This window comes from Coregonus lavaretus (assembly GCF_964263955.1).
Source record: "Coregonus lavaretus genome assembly, contig: HAP1_SCAFFOLD_685, whole genome shotgun sequence".
NCBI classification, from domain to species: Eukaryota; Metazoa; Chordata; class Actinopteri; order Salmoniformes; family Salmonidae; genus Coregonus; species Coregonus lavaretus.
In genome coordinates this window covers 19,792-42,220 of record NW_028162819.1, presented here as the reverse complement: position 1 = coordinate 42,220, position 22,429 = coordinate 19,792, and the positions used below count along the sequence as shown (strand labels likewise).

At 44.5% G+C, this 22,429-nt stretch overlaps 1 protein-coding gene across 1 annotated transcript in view; it reads left to right on the top strand.

Annotated features, from left to right (window-relative positions):
* LOC311118814 (intermembrane lipid transfer protein VPS13C-like) overlaps window positions 1-22,429 on the top strand; it is a gene marked incomplete at its 3' end in the record, with an annotated part of 129,692 nt that overhangs the window by 92,244 nt on the left and 15,019 nt on the right. Inside the window, 12 exon segments of the mRNA XM_084193597.1 lie at window positions 1,098-1,402; window positions 1,508-1,655; window positions 1,896-2,004; window positions 2,619-2,767; window positions 8,074-8,233; window positions 10,156-10,235; window positions 14,303-14,362; window positions 14,912-15,071; window positions 17,490-17,609; window positions 19,720-19,823; window positions 19,997-20,164; window positions 20,490-20,794. Coding sequence (XP_084049723.1) covers window positions 1,098-1,402; window positions 1,508-1,655; window positions 1,896-2,004; window positions 2,619-2,767; window positions 8,074-8,233; window positions 10,156-10,235; window positions 14,303-14,362; window positions 14,912-15,071; window positions 17,490-17,609; window positions 19,720-19,823; window positions 19,997-20,164; window positions 20,490-20,794 — 1,868 coding nt within the window.

Here is a 22,429-nt window from a genome sequence, read left to right as displayed (position 1 = left end):
ACATGTTTGGTGTGACAGTGACCTTAGATAGGAGTTGGCAAGACGGCACCAACAGATCCGGGACCAGGCTAACTCACTCCAACTCCAACTCCTCCTGTGTGTGTGTTTTAAGTCGATGGATGTGTGGGTTGAAACCATAAAAATGAAAAGCACTCCTAGTTACCATGCGATACCGACATGACAGCAGCAGAGGGGAAGCGGCAGTTCAGTGAGGTCAGGTAGTATTTCAAGAGGTGGTCGGCCTTTCGTGTCCTAGCTCCACTAATGTTTTAATGGCTGTGTTTTAATAACCGTCGTCTCTAGGCAAGAAATGCCCCATTTAACAACGCTGACAGGTACAATTCTGACAAATGGTCCTTTTCGTACAACCCAGGGTAGTTAATCACCATGCTACAGCAGGAAGCTGTCTTGGCTGTCTTGAAAGGTATATTTAAAAAGAGGAGACAGCATAGTCACTATAGTTTCAAGTGTGTTTTTTTTTGGGATGTATGTAATGTCCAGCGTGACTGAACATATTTCTCTGTGGACATGCTGTATGTAAAAAAAACTCTTGTTGATGACGGAGTGTGGTAAAGTATTTGATTGGTCTGTTATCCAGTTGAATATGATGCTCTGGTCTTGATGGCATGTTAATAGCCATGTCTCTTTCTATGTAATGTCTCTTGCTCTGTTTCTAAATCTCATTGGCACTTTGGATATCTCTCTAAACTTTGTGGAATGGGTCTGTCGTCGCACGAAAAAGGAATGCTTTTCATGCACAACGTAACAGTAACCCAACTCACTCTCCATTTTAAGTGCTATGCAAATCTCACTCAACTGCCAATTTTTAAAACATCTTTAAAACTGCCCGACTATATCCTCCTCCTGTTTTTCCTTCCTTCCATCTGTTTTTCCCTTGTGTGAATTCACTTCCAGTAAACAGTGTTTAAGGTTACAAATTTGCTTCACCTAGTTTCACATTTGTTATGCGTAACATGAGTTGTTTCCCTTACCCTGGCTAACATCCAGTACTATACAGAACCACAGCATGCCTGTCCTGCTGTATTAGTACCGTCATGGTCTCTCTCTCTCTCTCTCTCTCTCCGTCCCCCTCCCAGACGTTTCTGGACAACTTCCAGACAGCCAAAGAGGCGCTTAGTGCGGCCACGGCCCAGGCAGCAGAGAAGGCAGCCTCCAGCATCAGGGGCTTTGCCCAGAAGAGCTTCCGTCTCTCCATGGACATCAAGCTGAAGGCCCCTCTCATCATCATCCCTCAGTCCTCCACCTCCCACAATGCACTGGAGGTGGACCTGGGGCTCATCACCGTGGGCAACAGTTTCAGTCTGATGTCTGCTGAAGGGTTCCCGCTCCCCGTTGTGTTGGATACGATGGATGTCAAGCTCACTCGGCTCAAACTGTCCAGGTATCAGAGGAGACCCCCTCAAAAAAAATGTCATGGCGCTTTGAAGTGTGTGTGTGTGTGTCGTCTGATTTTAGGTAATCCCACTTTTTATTAATCTCTCCGTAGGACCACGCTGAAACAAGGCTCCCCACAGCCAGACATTGAGATCCTTCAGCCAATCAACTTAGAGCTGCTGGTCAAACGGAACCTGGCCTCTTCCTGGTACAACAAGATCCCCGGAGTAGAGGTCCAAGGAATGCTCAAGTCTATGAATGTAGGTTGCATCTTCCATTTAATTTATTTTCTCTTTTTTGGGGGGGGGGCAATTTTTTCCCCCCTTCCACTTTCACTGAAAGCTTGTGATTTTATGGATACAGAACGTACCTTCTACGAGGACAGATCTACCTAGTAACACAGATGTTTGATCTAAATGGGATCTAGCTTTATCTAAATAAAGGAGACGTACATCAACACCAATCAAGATGTTTTCCATCTTTTAATCTCCTCCCTCCAGATGGTTCTTGGTCAGGAGGACTTTGGTGTTCTGATGAAGATACTGGTGGAGAACATCGGAGAGGGGAGCAGGGAGCACATCATGGATGTCAAGAAACAAGTAGCCCAAGGTAGATCATAGTGACTTACAGACCAAACACACTGTAACTAGGGTCCTGGAGTTTTTCCTCGTCCTGGTCAGGTCATCTTGTTGTCAGGGAAAACTCCTGGCCCATTAGAAACAGAATGAATAGAACGGGCGTCCCCATTCAAGTCAGTGGTGGCATAATGGGTGGACTGGCGGCCATCGCCAGTGTACCCATATTAGCAAAGCAGAAGGTAAAAGCAGGAAGTGTACCCCATCAGGGGTTAGACGTTCCGTTCTATGGATTCTATTTCAATGCTGTAACCATTCCAGAAGGACAGCTTTGATAAGCAGAATCAAATTGACTGAAAGTAGATAGTTAGGCTGATCCCAGGTCAGTTTGTGCTGTCTTGCCAACTCTTATGATGCAATAACCAGCATAAACTGATCGGGAACCAGGCTAAATGATAATGTATTGCATGCATGTCAATCCTGAAGACAACATTTCCATTCCACAAGATTGAACAATAACGTTTTTGAATCTGGAAATCTTTTCTTATAACGTCTAGACAAAGCAGAGATGGCAATGCAGATGAACGTGTATCGCTATGGATAATGTATGTTGAACAAGATGATAATGTCTTTGCTGGTAATGTCTAGACAAGGCAGAGCTGGCTGAGCAGCACCAGCTGGAGGTGATGTCTCTACCTGTGGAGGCTGGAGGAGGAGGACAGCCTGCTGCTACCACCAATGGAGGAGGACTGGGGGAAAACATAGTCAATATGCTGCTCAACCTGGAGGTTAAAGAGGTAGCTATCTAATAGGGGTGTAACGATTCGTTTTAACAACGATTCGATTTGTATCACGATTCGTGGTTGTCGATACGATTCAAGGACGATATTGGTTCATTTAGAACGATACGATCCGAAACGATTGAGTGACTTGAAATCGATTCAGTAACCTTTTAGCCAAAAATTCAACCAGTGTGACTGAAATAAATACCTGGATACTGGACAGTGCAGGTGAAGTTTCCTAGATTCCTGTTTCTTGTAAGGACCGCAATGGTGGCTTGATAATTTCTCGCTCGTCGGCTTCTCCTCGGTCGTCCGCCATGCTTTGTTTTGTTGTCTTGGCGCCTTTGCGCTGCTGCTGGCGCGATGACGTCACGGATAGGCAGACTGAATCGAGTAATGTTTAAAGCCTTTATCATTAAAAGTGCTAAGAAAAAACATCCATATAAAGTCTGACGTGCTTAAATCCAATGGGTTATTTCCTAGTATCGATACAATCGATTTATTACATTTTAAAACGATGTTAGATCGATATATGTTGTCCAAAAGGCCAACTCGCCGAGCACAGATCGATGTAGTTGGATCATAGGAATATAAATCGATACATCGATGTAGTAGATGGATCGTTACACCCCTACCATCTAACCATCTAAGGGCAGTGGTCCGTTCGGCTTTTATGAGGTGGCTAATGAACACAGTGGTCCGTTGGGCTTTAAATGAGGTGGCTAATGAACACAGTGGTCCGTTGGGCTTTAAATGAGGTGGCTAATGAACACAGTGGTCCGTTGGGCTTCAAATGAGGTGGCTAATGAACACAGTGGTCCGTTGGGCTTTTATGAGGTGGCTAATGAACACAGTGGTCCGTTGGGCTTTAAATGAGGTGGCTAATGAACACAGTGGTCCGTTGGGCTTTAAATGAGGTGGCTAATGAACACAGTGGTCCGTTGGGCTTTTATGAGGTGGCTAATGAACACAGTGGTCCGTTGGGCTTTAAATGAGGTGGCTAATGAACACAGTGGTCCGTTGGGCTTTAAATGAGGTGGCTAATGAACACAGTGGTCCGTTGGGCTTTAAATGAGGTGGCTAATGAACACAGTGGTCCGTTGGGCTTTTATGAGGTGGCTAATGAACACAGTGGTCCGTTGGGCTTTAAATGAGGTGGCTAATGAACACAGTGGTCCGTTGGGCTTTAAATGAGGTGGCTAATGAACACAGTGGTCCGTTGGGCTTTAAATGAGGTGGCTAATGAACACAGTGGTCCGTTGGGCTTTAAATGAGGTGGCTAATGAACACAGTGGTCCGTTGGGCTTTAAATGAGGTGGCTAATGAACACAGTGGTCCGTTGGGCTTTAAATGAGGTGGCTAATGAACACAGTGGTCCGTTGGGCTTTTATGAGGTGGCTAATGAACACAGTGGTCCGTTGGGCTTTAAATGAGGTGGCTAATGAACACAGTGGTCCGTTGGGCTTTAAATGAGGTGGCTAATGAACACAGTGGTCCGTTGGGCTTTAAATGAGGTGGCTAATGAACACAGTGGTCCGTTGGGCTTTTATGAGGTGGCTAATGAACACAGTGGTCCGTTGGGCTTTAAATGAGGTGGCTAATGAACACAGTGGTCCGTTGGGCTTTAAATGAGGTGGCTAATGAACACAGTGGTCCGTTGGGCTTTAAATGAGGTGGCTAATGAACACAGTGGTCCGTTGGGCTTTAAATGAGGTGGCTAATGAACACAGTGGTCCGTTGGGCTTTAAATGAGGTGGCTAATGAACACAGTGGTCCGTTGGGCTTTAAATGAGGTGGCTAATGAACACAGTGGTCCGTTGGGCTTTAAATGAGGTGGCTAATGAACACAGTGGTCCGTTGGGCTTTAAATGAGGTGGCTAATGAACACAGTGGTCCGTTGGGCTTTAAATGAGGTGGCTAATGAACACAGTGATCCGTTGGGCTTTAAATGAGGTGGCTAATGAACACAGTGGTCCGTTGGGCTTTAAATGAGGTGGCTAATGAACACAGTGGTCCGTTGGGCTTTAAATGAGGTGGCTAATGAACACAGTGGTCCGTTGGGCTTTAAATTAGGTGGCTAATGAACACAGTGGTCCGTTGGCCTTTAAATGAGGTGGCTAATGAACACAGTGGTCCGTTGGCCTTTAAATGAGGTGGCTAATGAACACAGTGGTCCGTTGGCCTTTAAATGAGGTGGCTAATGAACACAGTGGTCCGTTGGGCTTTAAATGAGGTGGCTAATGAACACAGTGGTCCGTTGGGCTTTAAATGAGGTGGCTAATGAACACAGTGGTCCGTTGGGCTTTAAATGAGGTGGCTAATGAACACAGTGGTCCGTTGGGCTTTAAATGAGGTGGCTAATGAACACAGTGGTCCGTTGGGCTTTAAATGAGGTGGCTAATGAACACAGTGGTCCGTTGGGTTTTAAATGAGGTGGCTAATGAACACAGTGGTCCGTTGGGCTTTAAATGAGGTGGCTAATGAACACAGTGGTCCGTTGGGCTTTAAATGAGGTGGCTAATGAACACAGTGGTCCGTTGGGCTTTAAATGAGGTGGCTAATGAACACAGTGGTCCGTTGGGCTTTAAATGAGGTGTCTAATGAACACAGTGGTCCGTTGGGCTTTAAATGAGGTGGCTAATGAACACAGTGGTCCGTTGGGCTTTAAATGAGGTGGCTAATGAACACAGTGGTCCGTTGGGCTTTAAATGAGGTGGCTAATGAACACAGTGGTCCGTTGGGCTTTAAATGAGGTGGCTAATGAACACAGTGGTCCGTTGGGCTTTAAATGAGGTGGCTAATGAACACAGTGGTCCGTTGGGCTTTAAATGAGGTGGCTAATGAACACAGTGGTCCGTTGGGCTTTAAATGAGGTGGCTAATGAACACAGTGGTCCGTTGGGCTTTAAATGAGGTGGCTAATGAACACAGTGGTCCGTTGGGCTTTAAATGAGGTGGCTAATGAACACAGTGGTCCGTTGGGCTTTAAATGAGGTGGCTAATGAACACAGTGGTCCGTTGGGCTTTAAATGAGGTGGCTAATGAACACAGTGGTCCGTTGGGCTTTAAATGAGGTGGCTAATGAACACAGTGGTCCGTTGGGCTTTAAATGAGGTGGCTAATGAACACAGTGGTCCGTTGGGCTTTAAATGAGGTGGCTAATGAACATAGTGGTCTGTTGGGCTTTAAATGAGGTGGCTAATGAACACAGTGGTCCGTTGGGCTTTAAATGAGGTGGCTAATGAACACAGTGGTCCGTTGGGCTTTAATGAGGTGGCTAATGAACACAGTGGTCCGTTGGGCTTTTATGAGGTGGCTAATGAACACAGTGGTCCGTTGGGCTTTAAATGAGGTGGCTAATGAACACAGTGGTCCGTTGGGCTTTAAATGAGGTGGCTAATGAACACAGTGGTCCGTTGGGCTTTAAATGAGGTGGCTAATGAACACAGTGGTCCGTTTGGCTTTTAATGAGGTGGCTAATGAACACAGTGGTCCGTTGGGCTTTAAATGAGGTGGCTAATGAACATAGTGGTCTGTTGGGCTTTAAATGAGGTGGCTAATGAACACAGTGGTCCGTTGGGCTTTAAATGAGGTGGCTAATGAACACAGTGGTCCGTTTGGCTTTTAATGAGGTGGCTAATGAACACAGTGGTCCGTTGGGCTTTAAATGAGGTGGCTAATGAACACAGTGGTCCGTTGGGCTTTTATGAGGTGGCTAATGAACACAGTGGTCCGTTGGGCTTTAAATGAGGTGGCTAATGAACACAGTGGTCCGTTGGGCTTTAAATGAGGTGGCTAATGAACACAGTGGTCCGTTGGGCTTTAAATGAGGTGGCTAATGAACACAGTGGTCCGTTGGGCTTTAAATGAGGTGGCTAATGAACACAGTGGTCCGTTGGGCTTTAAATGAGGTGGCTAATGAACACAGTGGTCCGTTGGGCTTTAAATGAGGTGGCTAATGAACACAGTGGTCCGTTGGGCTTTAAATGAGGTGGCTAATGAACACAGTGGTCCGTTGGGCTTTAAATTAGGTGGCTAATGAACACAGTGGTCCGTTGGGCTTTAAATGAGGTGGCTAATGAACACAGTGGTCCGTTGGGCTTTAAATGAGGTGGCTAATGAACACAGTGGTCCGTTGGGCTTTAAATGAGGTGGCTAATGAACACAGTGGTCCGTTGGGCTTTAAATGAGGTGGCTAATGAACACAGTGGTCCGTTGGGCTTTAAATGAGGTGGCTAATGAACACAGTGGTCCGTTGGGCTTTAAATGAGGTGGCTAATGAACACAGTGGTCCGTTGGGCTTTAAATGAGGTGGCTAATGAACACAGTGGTCCGTTGGGCTTTAAATGAGGTGGCTAATGAACACAGTGGTCCGTTGGGCTTTAAATGAGGTGGCTAATGAACACAGTGGTCCGTTGGGCTTTAAATGAGGTGGCTAATGAACACAGTGGTCCGTTGGGCTTTAAATGAGGTGGCTAATGAACACAGTGGTCCGTTGGGCTTTAAATGAGGTGGCTAATGAACACAGTGGTCCGTTGGGCTTTAAATGAGGTGACTAATGAACACAGTGGTCCGTTGGGCTTTTATGAGGTGGCTAATGAACACAGTGGTCCGTTGGGCTTTAAATGAGGTGGCTAATGAACACAGTGGTCCGTTGGGCTTTAAATGAGGTGGTTAATGAACACAGTGGTCCGTTGGGCTTTAAATGAGGTGGCTAATGAACACAGTGGTCCGTTGGGCTTTAAATGAGGTGGCTAATGAACACAGTGGTCCGTTGGGCTTTAAATGAGGTGGCTAATGAACACAGTGGTCCGTTGGGCTTTAATGAGGTGGCTAATGAACACAGTGGTCCGTTGGGCTTGAAATGAGGTGGCTAATGAACACAGTGGTCCGTTGGGCTTTAAATGAGGTGGCTAATGAACACAGTGGTCCGTTGGGCTTTAAATGAGGTGGCTAATGAACACAGTGGTCCGTTGGGCTTTAAATGAGGTGGCTAATGAACACAGTGGTCCGTTGGGCTTTAAATGAGGTGGCTAATGAACACAGTGGTCCGTTGGGCTTTAAATGAGGTGGCTAATGAACACAGTGGTCCGTATGCTGTAGCTTTAGTACTGTAATGCAGCACCAAGAGAAATAAAATGGCTCTTTGTGCCGTTGGATGTTGATGCAGTTTAAACGGGTTAAAGTATCTATTTTCCATCACTCAAATCTCCTTCATTGTCTATTACCAAGATATGGTCATTATTACAGAAGAGAACGTGTTCTTAATGACTAACCTGGTTAAATAAAGGCAGACTAAAAATGGTTGAATCTCTCCATCAGGTGGTTCTGAAGCTGAAGAAGTCCAGGTCAGATCGGAAGGAGAGTCCGTTCCTGGTTCTCCACGTCGCCCAGCTGGGCATCCACACCAATGTCAGGAAGTATGACATGGTGGCCACAACGTACATCAAGAAGATCTCCATGAAGTGCCTGGAATTCCCAGGTCGGTGGCTTTAGCCTGTCGATTTGTAATGCTATAGGCTAGACTTTATAATGCATGTTTAATACGATAGTTAATATGACATGGTGGCCACAGCGTACAGTGCCTTCGGAAAGTATTCAGAACCCTTGACTTTTTCCATATTTTGTTACGTTACAGCCTTATTCTAAAAAGGATTTAAATAAAAACATTTCCTCAGCAATCTACTCACAATACCCCGTAATGACCAAGCGAAAACAGGTTCTTAGAAATGTCTGCTAATTAAAAAATTAAATAAAAACAGAAATACCTTATTTACATAAGTATTCAGACCCTTTGCTATGAGACTCGAAATTGAGCTCAGGTGTATCCTGTTTCCATTGATCATCCTTGAGATGTTTCTACAACTTGATTTGGAGTCCACCTGTGGTAATTTCAACTGATTGGACATGATTTGGAAAGGCACACACCTGTCTATATAAGGTCCCACAGTTGACAGTGCATGTCAGAGCAAAACCCAAGCCATGAGGTCAAAGGAATTCTCCGTAGAGCTCCGAGACAGGATTGTGTCGAGGCACAGATCTGGGGAAGGGTACCAAAAAATGTCTGCAGCATTGAAGGTCCCCAAGAACACAGTGGCCTCCATCATTCTTAAATGGAAGAAGTTTGGAACCACCAAGACTCTTCCTAGAGCTGGCTGCCCGGCCAAACTGAACAATCGGGGGAGAAGGGCCTTGGTCAGGGAGGTGACCAAGAACCCAATGGTCACTCTGACAGAGCTCCAGAGTTCCTCTGTGGAGATGGGAGAAACTTCCAGAAGGACAACCATCTCTGCAGCACTCCACCAATCAGGCCTTTATGGTAGAGTGGCCAGACGGAAGACATTCCTCAGTAAAAGGCACATGACAGCCCGCTTCGAGTTTGCCAAAAGGCACCTAAAGACTCTCAGACCATGAGAAACAAAATTATCTGGTCTGATGAAACCAAGATTGAACTCTTTGGCCTGATTGCCAAGCATCACGTCTGGAGAAAACCTGGCACCATCCCTATGGTGAAGCATGGTGGTGGCAGCATCATGCTGTGGGGATGTTTTTCAGTGGCAGGGACTGGGAGACTAGTCAGGATCAAGGCAAAGATGAATGGAGCAAAGTACAGAGATCCTTGATGAAAACCTGCTCCAGAGCGCTCAGGACCTCAGACTGGGGCAAAGGTTCACCTTCCAACAGGACAACGACCCTAAGCACACAGCCAAGACAACACAGGAGTGGCTTCGGGACAAGTCTCTGAATGTCCTTGAGTGGCCCAGCCAGAGCCTGGACTTGAACCCGATCGAGCATCTCTGGAGAGAGCTGAAAATAGCTGTGCAGCAATACTCCCCATCCAACCTGACAGAGCCTGAGAGGATCTGCAGAGAAGAATGGGAGAAACTCCCCAGATGCAGTTGTGCCAAGCTTGTAGCTTCATACCCAAGAAGAATCAAGGCTGTAATCGCTGCCAAAGGTGCTTCAACAAAGTACTGAGTAAAGGGTCTGAATACTTATGTAAATGTGATATTTAATTGTTTTATTTATAATAAATTAGCAAACATTTCTAAAAACCTGTTTTTGCTTTGTCATTATGGGGTATTGTGTGTAGATTGATGAGGGGGAAAACCCGATTTTAATCAATTTTAGAATAAGGCTGTAACCTAACAGAATGTGGAAAAAGTCAAGGGGTCTGAATACTTTCCGAAGGCACCGTACATCAAGAAGATGACCATGATGTACCTCGGATTCTCAGATCGGTGGCTTTAGCCTCACGTTTAAATACTTAAATACTGAATACAATAGTTACCATGATTTAAACTGGTCTGACATTCTTGTTAGATAATGAAATACCCATAACACATCCCAGTGTTGTAGTTGGTAAATCAGAATGCCATTGATTTTCGTTCTCCTGTTGTATAGATTCCAACGGTGAACCACTGTGTCTGGTCAGTTCCTCGGTGGAGTCTGGTGCTGACCTACTCAAAGTGGAATACTTCAAGGTGGGACACGCCTACTTATTTTGTTATACACTGAGTGTACACCTTCCTAATATTGAGTTTGCACCCCCCGTTTTGCCCTCAGAACAGCCTCGATTTGTCGAGGCGTGGACTCTACAAGGTGTCGTAAGCATTCCACAGGGATGCTTGGCCCATGTTGACTCCAATGCTTCCCACAGTTGTGTCAAGTTGGCTGGATGTCCTTTGGGTGGTGGACCGTTCTTGATACACACGAGAAACTGTTGAGCGTGAAAACCCCAGCAGCGTTGCAGTTCTATGACACAAACCAGTGCACCTGGCACCTACTACCATACCCCATTCAAAGGCACTTAAATATTTTGTCTTTCCCAGTCACCCTCTGAATGGCACACATACACTATCCATGTCTCAATTGCGTCAAGGCTTAAAAATCATTATTTTAACCTGTCTCCTCCCCTTCATCTACGCTGATTGAAGTGGATTTAACAAGTGACATCAATAAGGGCTCATAGCTTTCACCTGGTCAGTCTATGTCATGGAAAGAGCAGGTCAAATCAAATCAAGTGGTGTTCCTAATGTTTTGTTTACTCAGTCTATACCTCTAGTACAGTCTATACCTCTAGTACAGTCTATACCTTTAGTTCAGTCTATAGTACAGTCTATACCTCTAGTACAGTCTATACCTCTAGTACAGTCTATAGTACAGTCTATACCTCTAGTACAGTCTATACCTCTAGGACAGTCTATACCTCTAGGACAGTCTATACCTCTAGGACAGTATATACCTCTAGTACAGTCTACAGTACAGCCTATACCTCTAGTACAGTCTATACCTCTAGTACAGTCTATACCTCTAGGACAGTCTATACCTCTAGGACAGTCTATACCTCTAGTACAGTTTATACCTCTAGTACAGTCTACACCTCTAGTACAGTCTACAGTACAGTCTATACCTCTAGGACAGTCTATACCTCTAGTACAGTCTATACCTCTAGTACAGTCTATAGTACATTCTATACCTCTAGTACAGTCTATACCTCTAGGACAGTCTATACCTCTAGGACAGTATATACCTCTAGTACAGTCTACAGTACAGCCTATACCTCTAGTACAGTCTATACCTCTAGTACAGTCTATACCTCTAGGACAGTCTATACCTCTAGGACAGTCTATACCTCTAGTACAGTCTATACCTCTAGTACAGTCGACACCTCTAGTACAGTCTACAGTACAGTCTATACCTCTAGGACAGTCTATACCTCTAGGACAGTCTATACCTCTAGTACAGTCTACAGTACAGCCTATACCTCTAGTACAGTCTATACCTCTAGTACAGTCTATACATCTAGGACAGTCTATACCTCTAGTACAGTCTACAGTACAGTCTATACCTCTAGTACAGTCTATACCTCTAGTACAGTCTACAGTACAGCCTATACCTCTAGTACAGCCTATACCTCTAGTACAGCCTATACCTCTAGTACAGTCTATACCTCTAGGACAGTCTATACCTCTAGTACAGCCTATACCTCTAGTACAGCCTATACCTCTAGTACAGTCTATACCTCTAGTACAGTCTACAGTACAGCCTATACCTCTAGTACAGTCTATACCTCTAGTACATTCTATACCTCTAGTACAGTCTATACCTCTAGTACAGTCTACAGTACAGTCTATACCTCTAGTACAGTCTACAGTACAGCCTATACCTCTAGTACAGTCTATACCTCTAGTACAGTCTATACCTCTAGTACAGTCTATACCTCTAGTACAGTCTATACCTCTAGTACAGTCTACAGTACAGTCTATACCTCTAGTACAGTCTATACCTCTAGTACAGTCTATACCTCTAGGACAGTCTATACCTCTAGTACAGTCTATACCTCTAGTACAGTTTATACCTCTAGGACAGTCTATACCTCTAGTACAGTCTATACCTCTAGTACAGTCTACAGTACAGTCTATACCTCTAGTACAGTCTATACCTCTAGTACAGTCTATACCTCTAGTACAGTCTATACCTCTAGTACAGTCTATACCTCTAGTACAGTCTATACCTCTAGTACAGTCTACAGTACAGTCTATACCTCTAGTACAGTCTATACCTCTAGTACAGTCTATACCTCTAGTACAGTCTATACCTCTAGTACAGTCTACAGTACAGTCTATACCTCTAGTACAGTCTATACCTCTAGTACAGTCTACAGTACAGTCTATACCTCTAGGACAGTCTATACCTCTAGTACAGTCTACAGTACAGTCTATACCTCTAGTACAGTCTATACCTCTAGTACAGTCTGTAGTACTTACAGTGTTCTTGATTTGACCTTGTGCTCTGTGTATTGATTGGCTATATAAAGATTGAGAGTTCTTGCTAAAGTCCACACTAACTCAACATAATGCAAAGCACTTTGCTTTAATGTAATATTCTCATGGAGTCTTATTATTATTATTAAAGCCTTGTATAAGAGCAAATACAAAGTCGATACAGGTTCAATGGAACACTCGACTTCCCCCTGCAGTTCTGGAATGATTTGATAACTTTGGAAATTGAAGCGTTGACGTCATTAAGTTAATAAATACCCAATGAAACACCTTTATGAACCTTTCTTAAGATAGGAATTTTCAGATATGAATTCTGGCCCTTTCCCAGAATCACCATCGTCACTGTACTGTAGTTATATGAATGATACTGTATTATAGCTGTTCAGAAACCCCCAAGCCATATGTCCCTCTCACTGTGGACATGTGTTCTGTTGCCAGGCAGCAGACTCTAGTGTCAATACAACCCAAAGACGTCTGGCTCAATGTCCGCTTCTCCCCGCGGCCCCAACGTCAGTTGGAGATACTGTGCAGGACGGCATTACATTATCACCGTCTGTCTGTCTCTGTCATTATCATCACAATAGACCAGGGCACTCTCCAGACCTGGGCCTGTGTCCAATATGGCACCATATTCCATATGTACAGTGCACTAATTTTAACCAGAACCCTGTGCCGGCCCTTTGTCAAAAGTAGTGTACTATATAGGAGTAGGGTGTCATTGTAGACACAGCCCCATGGCGCTCTGCAGACGTGGTGGTGCCTGGCACCAAGGGTCCGATAACGGGATCATCACTGTTATCTTAGTAAGATCGACGTGTTTTATAGGATTGATTCTAAATGTATCTTCTTTTCCAAATGAATGGTTTTCAGAAGCGGTGGTCCTAGTTACAAAAGCTGTATTTCTAAGGAGCCATGAGTAGGCCTAGTCAAATTCTACACTGTGTTACTTTGAGCGTTTAACAACTGCTAATGTTTTGTGATAGGGATCGATTTGTGTTTTCATTACCCCTAAATGACTGCTAACTGATTTGTGTTTTCATTGTGTTTCCATTACCTCAAAATGACTGCTAATTGATTTGTGTTTTCATTACCCCTAAATGACTGCTAATTGATTTGTGTTTCCATTACCTCTAAATGACTGCTAATTGATTTGTGTTTTCATTGTGTTTCCATTACCCCTAAATGACTGCTAATTGATTTGTGTTTTCATTGTGTTTCCATTACCCCTAAATGACTGCTAATTGATTTGTGTTTTCATTGTGTTTCCATTACCCCTAAATGACTGCTAATTGATTTGTGTTTTCATTGTGTTTCCATTACCTCTAAATGACTGCTAATTGATTTGTGTTTTCATTACCCCTAAATGACTGCTAATTGATTTGTGTTTCCATTACCTCTAAATGACTGCTAATTGATTTGTGTTTTCATTACCCCTAAATGACTGATAATTGATTTGTGTTTTCATTACCTCTAAATGACTGCTAATTGATTTGTGTTTTCATTGTGTTTTCATTACCCCTAAATGACTGCTAATTGATTTGTGTTTTCATTACCTCTAAATGACTGCTAATTGATTTGTGTTTTCATTGTGTTTTCATTACCCCTAAATGACTGCTAATTGATTTGTGTTTTCATTACCTCTAAATAACTGCTTATTGATTTGTGTTTTCATTGTGTTTTCATTACCCCTAAATGACTGCTAATTGATTTGTGTTTCCATTACCTCTAAATGACTGCTAATTGATTTGTGTTTTCTTTCTTCTCAGGCTGACAGAAATAGGCCAAACTTTGCCACTGTTCACAAGAATACTGAGCAGATGATCAATGTAAGTAATGATATCTAATCATTCTATTCTCCATACACCCAAGCGGGCCAAATTAAATGACATAATTTCAACCAGATTCCAACCAGTTCTGTTTTTAAACTAGCATTTACTAGTTGTGCTCGCTGGAACAGGTTCTGATATGTGTCTTATGTTAGATACGACATTATGCATTCACTTTTATAAATTCAGCGGCCGTGCTGATGTATCCTGGTGGTTGTTGAATGGGCATCTGAGAGGTCTGTGAAGCCTGCCGACATCTCCCTGTTCTCCTGTTCTCTAAGACCTCAAACGGCTCCTTTGATTTACCGTCTGATCGTCACAGTCCATGTGACCTGGTTAAGAGTCTCTCTCTCTCTCTCTCTCTCTCTCTCTCTCTCTCTCTCCCTCCCTCTCCCTCTCTCTCTCTCTCTCTCTCTCTCTCTCTCTCTCTCTCTCTCTCTCTCTCTCTCTCTCTCTCTCTCTCTCTCTCTCTCTCTCTCTCTCTCTCTCTCTCTCTCTCTCTCTCTCTCTCTCTCTCTCTCTCTCTCTCTCCGTCCCACCCTCCTGTAGGTGACCTTTACCTCCCTGGATCTACTGCTCCACACTGAGGCTCTCCTCTCCACCATAGACTTCCTGTCTTCAGCTCTGTCCTCCGGCAGCATGCCCCCCTCACCAGAGGAGCCTAAACAGAAGTCTGAGGAGAGCAGCAGGCCGGTCTCCACCAAGTCAAGTAAACACAGAATATACATTACACAAGGACACAACACACTGGACACACACACACACACACACACACACACACACACACTATAAGCAAACACACACTCAACAGCCTGCACTCAGAGCACAAGGCAAAGGAGAGGAGGGCCGTCTTCACCAAGTCAGGACAAACACTTTATACCAACAAGATCTCATGGTTTCCCTTTCTGTTAAAACAGAATCAACTCAAAGAGTTAAAAGTTTAGGTATTTAATTATATTGTTTAAAAAAGGACTCGCTATTACGATCAAGTGTTCTGGCGACTTGCTGGAGCATTGTGAACTGCGGTGGTAGCGCGGTGGTCTAATCGTTCTAAGTGCTGGGCAATTGTTTTGAATTTTTTGGTCTGAATACTTTCCGAATGCACCGTACATGATAATGCCCTTGACTACCTAACAGGTCCTTTTCAGTCATCTGGAATACAGGAACGGATACATATTAAAATGACAGATATAACAGATTCCGCTTGTATATTTTTGTAGTGGTTTTCACGTTAGTAATACAACATAACATTCATTTCATTACATACAGTGCATTCGAAAAGTATTCAGACCCCTTTCCCTTTTTCCACATTGTGTTACGTTACAGCCTTATTCTAATATGGATTAAATTAATGTTTTTTCCTCATCAATCTACACACAATACCCCATAATGACAAAGCGAAAACAGGTTTTTAGAAATGTTAGCAAATTTATAAAAAATAAAAAACAGAAATACCTTATTTACATAAGTATTCAGACCCTTTGATACGAGACTCGAAATTTAGCTTGGGTACATCATGTTTCCATTGATCATCCTTGAGATGTTTCTACAACTTGATTTGGAGTCCACCTGTGGTAAATTCAATTGATTGGACATGATTTGGAAAGGCACACACCTGTCTATATAAGGTCCCACAGTTGAAAGTGCATGTCAGAGCAAAAACCAAGCCTTGAGGTCAAATTAATTGTCCGTAGAGCTCCGAGACAGGATTGTGTCGAGGCACAGATCTGGGGAAGGGTATCACGTATTTTTTGCAGCATTGAAGGTCCCCAAGAACACAGTGGCCTCCATCATTCTTAAATGGAAGAGGTTTGGAACCACCAAGACTCTTCCTAGAGCTGGCCGCCCGGCCAAACTGAACAATCGGGGGAGAATGGCCTTGGTCAGGGAGGTGACCAAGAACCCGATGGTCACACTGACAGAGCTCCAGAGTTCCTCTGTGGAGATGGGAGAACCTTCGAGAAGGACAAGCATCTCTGCAGCATTCCAACATTCAGGCCTTTATGGTAGAGCGGCCAGACGGAAGCCACTCCTCAGTAAAAGGCACATGACAGCCCTCTTGGAGTTTGCCAAAAGGCACCTAAAGGACTCTCAGACCATGAGAAACAAGATTCTCTAGTCTGATGAAACCAAGATTGAACTCTTTGGCCTGAATGCCAAGCATCACGTCTGGAGGAAACCTGGCACCATCCCTACGGTGAAGCATGGTGGTGGCAGCATCATGCTGTGAGGATGTTTTTCAGCGGCAGGGACTGGGAGACTAGTCAGGATCGAGGGAAAGATGAACGGAGCAAAGTACAGAGAGATCCTTGATGAAAACCTGCTCCGGAGCTCTCAGGACCTCAGACTGGGGCGAAGGTTCACCTTCCAACAGAACAACGACCCTAAGCACACAGCCAAGACAATGCAGGAGTGGCTTTGGGACAAGTCTCTGAATGTCCTTGAGTGGCCCAGCCAGAGCCCGGACTTGAACCCGATCGAACATCTCTGGAGAGACCTGAAAATAGCTGTGCAGCGACACTCCCCATCCAACCTGACAGAGCTTGAGAGGATCAGCCGAGAAGATTGGGAGAAACTCCCCAAATACAGGTGTGCCAAGCTTGTAGCGTCATACCCAAGAAGACTCAAGGTTGTAATCGCTGCCAAAGGTGCTTCAACAAAGTACTGAGTAAAGGGTCTGAATACTTATGTAAATGTTATATTTCCGTTTTTTATTTTTAATACATTTGCAGGTGGACTCCAATCAAGTTGTAGAAACATCTCAAGGATGATCAATGGAAACAGAATGCACCTGAGCTCAATTTCGAGTCTCATAGCAAAGGGTCTGAATACTTATGTAAATAAGGTATTTCTGTTTATTTTTAATACATTTGCAAAAATGTCTAAAAACCTGTTTTTGCGTTGTCATTATTGGGTATTGTGTGTAGATTGATGAGGGGAAAAAACAATTTAATCCATTTTAGAATAAGGCTGTAACGTAACAAAATGTGAAAAAAGTCAACGGGTCTGAATACTTTCCGAATGCACTGTATAACGGATTCTAAGACCTAAGGAATACCTTACATGTCTCTTTGGTTGGGCAACCAGTAATGAAATCACGTGACTTTTCTGTCCACTTCCATGACAGCGGCTCTAGGTTCTCCATCAGACAGTGACGTCATCGACCTGAAGGTAATGATGCAGCTGGGGGCGTTCAACGTCCTAGTGTGTGATCGGAGCTGCAACATGGCCGACATTAAGATACAAGGTACGGATACAGAAAGAACCTCGGGCCCATGCAGTGTTCTCTTTATACAACTACACTTTCATTTGAGAATCATTTTACATTTTACGTCATTTAGCAGACGCTCTTATCCAGAGCGACTTACAAATTGGTGCATTCACCTTATGATAGCCAGTGGGACAACCACTTTACAATTAATTACTTTTTTTACTTTATTTTGTATTTTATTTTTTATTTTTATTATATTTAATATTTTTATTTCAATTTTTTTTGTATATATTTTTTTTTGTTGAGTTTATTTTTTATTTTCATGTTTTTTATATATATACAGTGGGGAGAACAAGTATTTGATACACTGCCGATTTTGCAGGTTTTCCTACTTACAAAGCATGTAGAGGTCTGTCATTTTTATCATAGGTACACTTCAATTGTGAGAGATGGAATCTAAAACAAAAATCCAGAAAATCACATTCTATGATTTTTAAGTAATTAATTTGCATTTTATTGCATGACATAAGTATTTGATCACCTACCAACCAGTAAGAATTCCGGTTCTCACAGACCTGTTAGTTTTTCTTTAAGAAGCCCTCCTGTTCTCCACTCATTACCTGTATTAACTGCACCTGTTTGAACTCATTACCTGTATAAAAGACACCTGTCCACACACTCAATCAAACAGACTCCAACCTCTCCACAATGGCCAAGACTAGAGAGCTGTGTAAGGACATCAGGGATAGAATTGTAGACCTGCACAAGGCTTGGATGGGCTACAGGACAATAGGCAAGCAGCTTGGTGAGAAGGCACCAACTGTTGGCGCAATTATTAGAAAATGGAAGAAGTTCAAGATGACGGTCAATCACCATCGGTCTGGGGCTCCATGCAAGATCTCACCTCGTGGGGCATCAATGATCATGAGGAAGGTGAGGGATCAGCCTAGAACTACATGGCAGGACCTGGTCAATGACCTGAAGAGAGCTGGGACCACAGTCTCAAAGAAAACCATTAGTAACACACTACGCCGTCATGGATTAAAATCCTGCAGCGCACGCAAGGTCCCCCTACTCAAGCCAGCGCATGTCCAGGCCCGTCTGAAGTTTGCCAATGACCATCTGGAGGATCCAGAGGAGGAATGGGAGAAGGTCATGTGGTCTGATGAGACAAAAATATAGCTTTTTGGTCTAAACTCCACTCGCTGTGTTTGGAGGAAGAAGAAGGATGAGTACAACCCCAAGAACACCATCCCAACCGTGAAGCATGGAGGTGGAAACATCATTCTTTGGGGATGCTTTTCTGCAAAGGGGACAGGACGACTGCACCGTATTGAGGGGAGGATGGATGGGGCCATGTATTGCGAGATCTTGGCCAACAACCTCCTTCCCTCAGTAAGAGCATTGAAGATGGGTCGTGGCTGGGGCTTCCAGCATGACAATGACCCGAAACACACAGCCAGGGCAACTAAGGAGTGGCTCCGTAAGAAGCATCTCAAGGTCCTGGAGTGGCCTAGCCAGTCTCCAGACCTGAACCCAATAGAAAATCTTTGGAGGGAGCTGAAAGTCCGTATTTCCCAGTGACAGCCCCGAAACCTGAAGGATCTGGAGAAGGTCTGTATGGAGGAGTGGGCCAAAATCCCTGCTGCAGTGTGTACAAACCTGGTCAAGACCTGCAGGAAACGTATGATCTCTGTAATTGCAAACAAAGGTTTCTGTACCAAATATTAAGTTCTGCTTTTCTGATGTATCAAATAGTTATGTCATGCAATAAAATGCAAATTAATTACTTAAAAATCATACAATGTGATTTTCTGGATTTTTGTTTTAGATTCCGTCTCTCACAGTTGAAGTGTACCTATGATAAAATGTACAGACCTCTACATGCTTTGCAAGTAGGAAAACCTGCAAAATCGTCAGTGTATCAAATACTTGTTCTCCCCACTGTATATTGTTTTGTATTTGTATGTTTTTTAATCTTTTATTTTGCTTTATCATCTAAGGCTTTTGCAAGGGATTTCAGCTAAGGTTTGAATATGATGAAAGACTTTATCTGTTTGTTGTAATTTAAGTGTCTTGTGCTTGTATGGTTTGCTCTTTCTGAAATGACGTCGGCATCAGATAAACATTGTGTCTTGTTGTACAGGTTTCAATGGATGCCTCCTGATGCAAGGGCCCCAAACCCACATCTCTACCCGCCTTCGGGATTTCATCGTTATTAATGTTGATCCAAAAAGTATTCACAAAAAGGTAAGTCAAGGAAGCAAAACCATAAAAGAGTGAGATTTGGGCGGTACACTGTATCGTAGAACCGTGAAATATTGCAGTTCAGTTTACCTGCTAACGTGTGGTTCTCGCTTGCAGGCCATCTCTATCGTAGGAGATGAGGTGTTTACCTGCTAACGTGTGGTTCTCGCTTGCAGGCCATCTCTATCGTAGGAGATGAGGTGTTTAGTTTCACTATGAGTCTGACACCCAAAGCCACAGAGGGAGACGGCTACACAGACACCTCCAAAACAGATGGGAAGGTCAAGCTCAACGTGGGCTGCATCCAAGTCGTCTACCTCCACAAGTTTGTCATGTCTTTGCTGGTGAGTCTCAGCGTTGGTGCTGGAGAAATCTCTGACAATCGTCTGAGTATTTAAAACTGATCTTTGTATTTAAGTGTGCAGAGACTCTTTTCTTCAGTTCCAGAAACTCTTCTAAAGATCCTGGGTTCTTCAGAAATCTTGGTTGGATGATTCCCAGTTAAGGGATACTTTACTGATTCCAGGAATCATCCAACTGGGATTTCTGAAAAACATGAGAAGTTTCCGGAGTTTTTGCAATCCTAGCTAGGTCTCCGCAGTTGATGCCGCTCCATTGCTTTCTGACCTGTAAAGAACTTCACTCATCCGTGTTTTCCGTATCTTATAGCATTTCAGCAACAACTTCCAGACAGCCAAAGAGGCGCTTAGTGCGGCCACGGCCCAGGCAGCAGAGAAGGCAGCCTCCAGCATCAGAGACTTTGCCCAGAAGAGCTTCCGTCTCTCCATGGACATCAAGCTGAAGGCCCCTCTCATCATCATCCCTCAGTCCTCCACCTCCCACAATGCACTGGAGGTGGACCTGGGGCTCATCACCGTGGGCAACAGTTTCTCTCTACTTGCTGTGGAGGGATGTCCCCTTCCTGCTGTCATTGACCACATGGACGTACAGCTCACACAGCTCAAACTGTCCAGGTCAGTGCATTTTGTTAACGCAGTCATCTTCTGCTTCATCAGTGCAGAAAGCACTGGTCTAAGGCACTGCATCGCAGTGCTAGCTGTGCCACTAGAGATCCTGGTTCGAATCCAGGCTCTGTCGTAGCCGGCCGCGACCGGGAGACCCATGGGGCGGCGCACAATTGGCCCAGCGTCGTCCAGGGTAGGGGAGGGAATGGCCGGCAGGGATGTAGCTCAGTTGGTAGAGCATGGCGTTTGCAACGCCAGGGTTGTGGGTTCGATTCCCACGGGGGGCCAGTATGAAAAATAAAACAAATAATGTATGCACTCACTAACTGTAAGTCGCTCTGGATAAGAGTGTCTGCTAAATGACTAAAATTTAAAATGTAATGCCTGGTCCCAGATCAGAAAGCAAAGGTTTGATGCCTGTTCCCAGATCAGAAAGCAAAGGTTTGATGCCTGGTCCCAGATCAGAAAGCAAGGGTTTGATGCCTGGTCCCAGATCAGAAAGCAAAGGTTTGATGCCTGGTCCCAGATCAGAAAGCAAGGGTTTGATGCCTGGTCCCAGATCAGAAAGCAAGGGTTTAATGCCTGGTCCCAGATCAGAAAGCAAGGGTTTGATGCCTGGTCCCAGATCAGAAAGCAAGGGTTTGATGCTCTACCGTCGTTAGTTAGTTGTTAGACTTGTAAGAGTTGGTTCTCAAAGAACCCTCTGACTACCGTTAGTTCTCTGATAATTTCGACCCGGCACAGCCAGAAGAGGACTGGCCACCCCTCAGAGCCTGGTTCCTCTCTACCCAGTACAGCCAGAAGAGGACTGGCCACCCCTCAGAGCCTGGTTCCTCTCTACCCAGTACAGCCAGAAGAGGACTGGCCACCCCTCAGAGCCTGGTTCCTCTCTACCCAGTACAGCCAGAAGAGGACTGGCCACCCCTCAGAGCCTGGTTCCTCTCTACCCAGTACAGCCAGAAGAGGACTGGCCACCCCTCAGAGCCTGGTTCCTCTCTACCCAGTACAGCCAGAAGAGGACTGGCCACCCCTCAGAGCCTGGTTCCTCTCTACCCAGTACAGCCAGAAGAGGACTGGCCACCCCTCAGAGCCTGCTTCCTCTCTACCCAGTACAGCCAGAAGAGGACTGGCCACCCCTCAGAGCCTGGTTCCTCTCTACCCAGTACAGCCAGAAGAGGACTGGTCACCCCTCAGAGCCTGCTTCCTCTCTAGGTTCCTGCCTTTCTAGGGAGTTTTTCTTAGCCACCATGCCTCTACATCTGCATTGCTTGCTTTCTGTGGTTTCTGTATACGCACTTTGTGACAACTGCTGATGTAAAAAAGGCTTCATAAATGCATTTGATTGATTGATTTGAGTTGTAACAGTTACTTCTCAAAGAAACTGCCTGGTTCAATAGTGGTCTTACTGTATAGGCTTGGGCACTATACTGTTCATACCGTAGACTGGGGTATTTTGAAATACACACGGTATGATTTTCAATTCCGTAAAGAAATGATGCGTGGCGCCATGAAGCCCGGGGAGTGCGTGCTACGCCGCCGCTTATAACTATACTTTAACTATCTAAGATGTGTCAAATAAATGATCTCCAGCTCAGGGCTCCAGCTATGCGTTTTGTTCTCTAACTTGCTAGCTAAGTGGCTAGC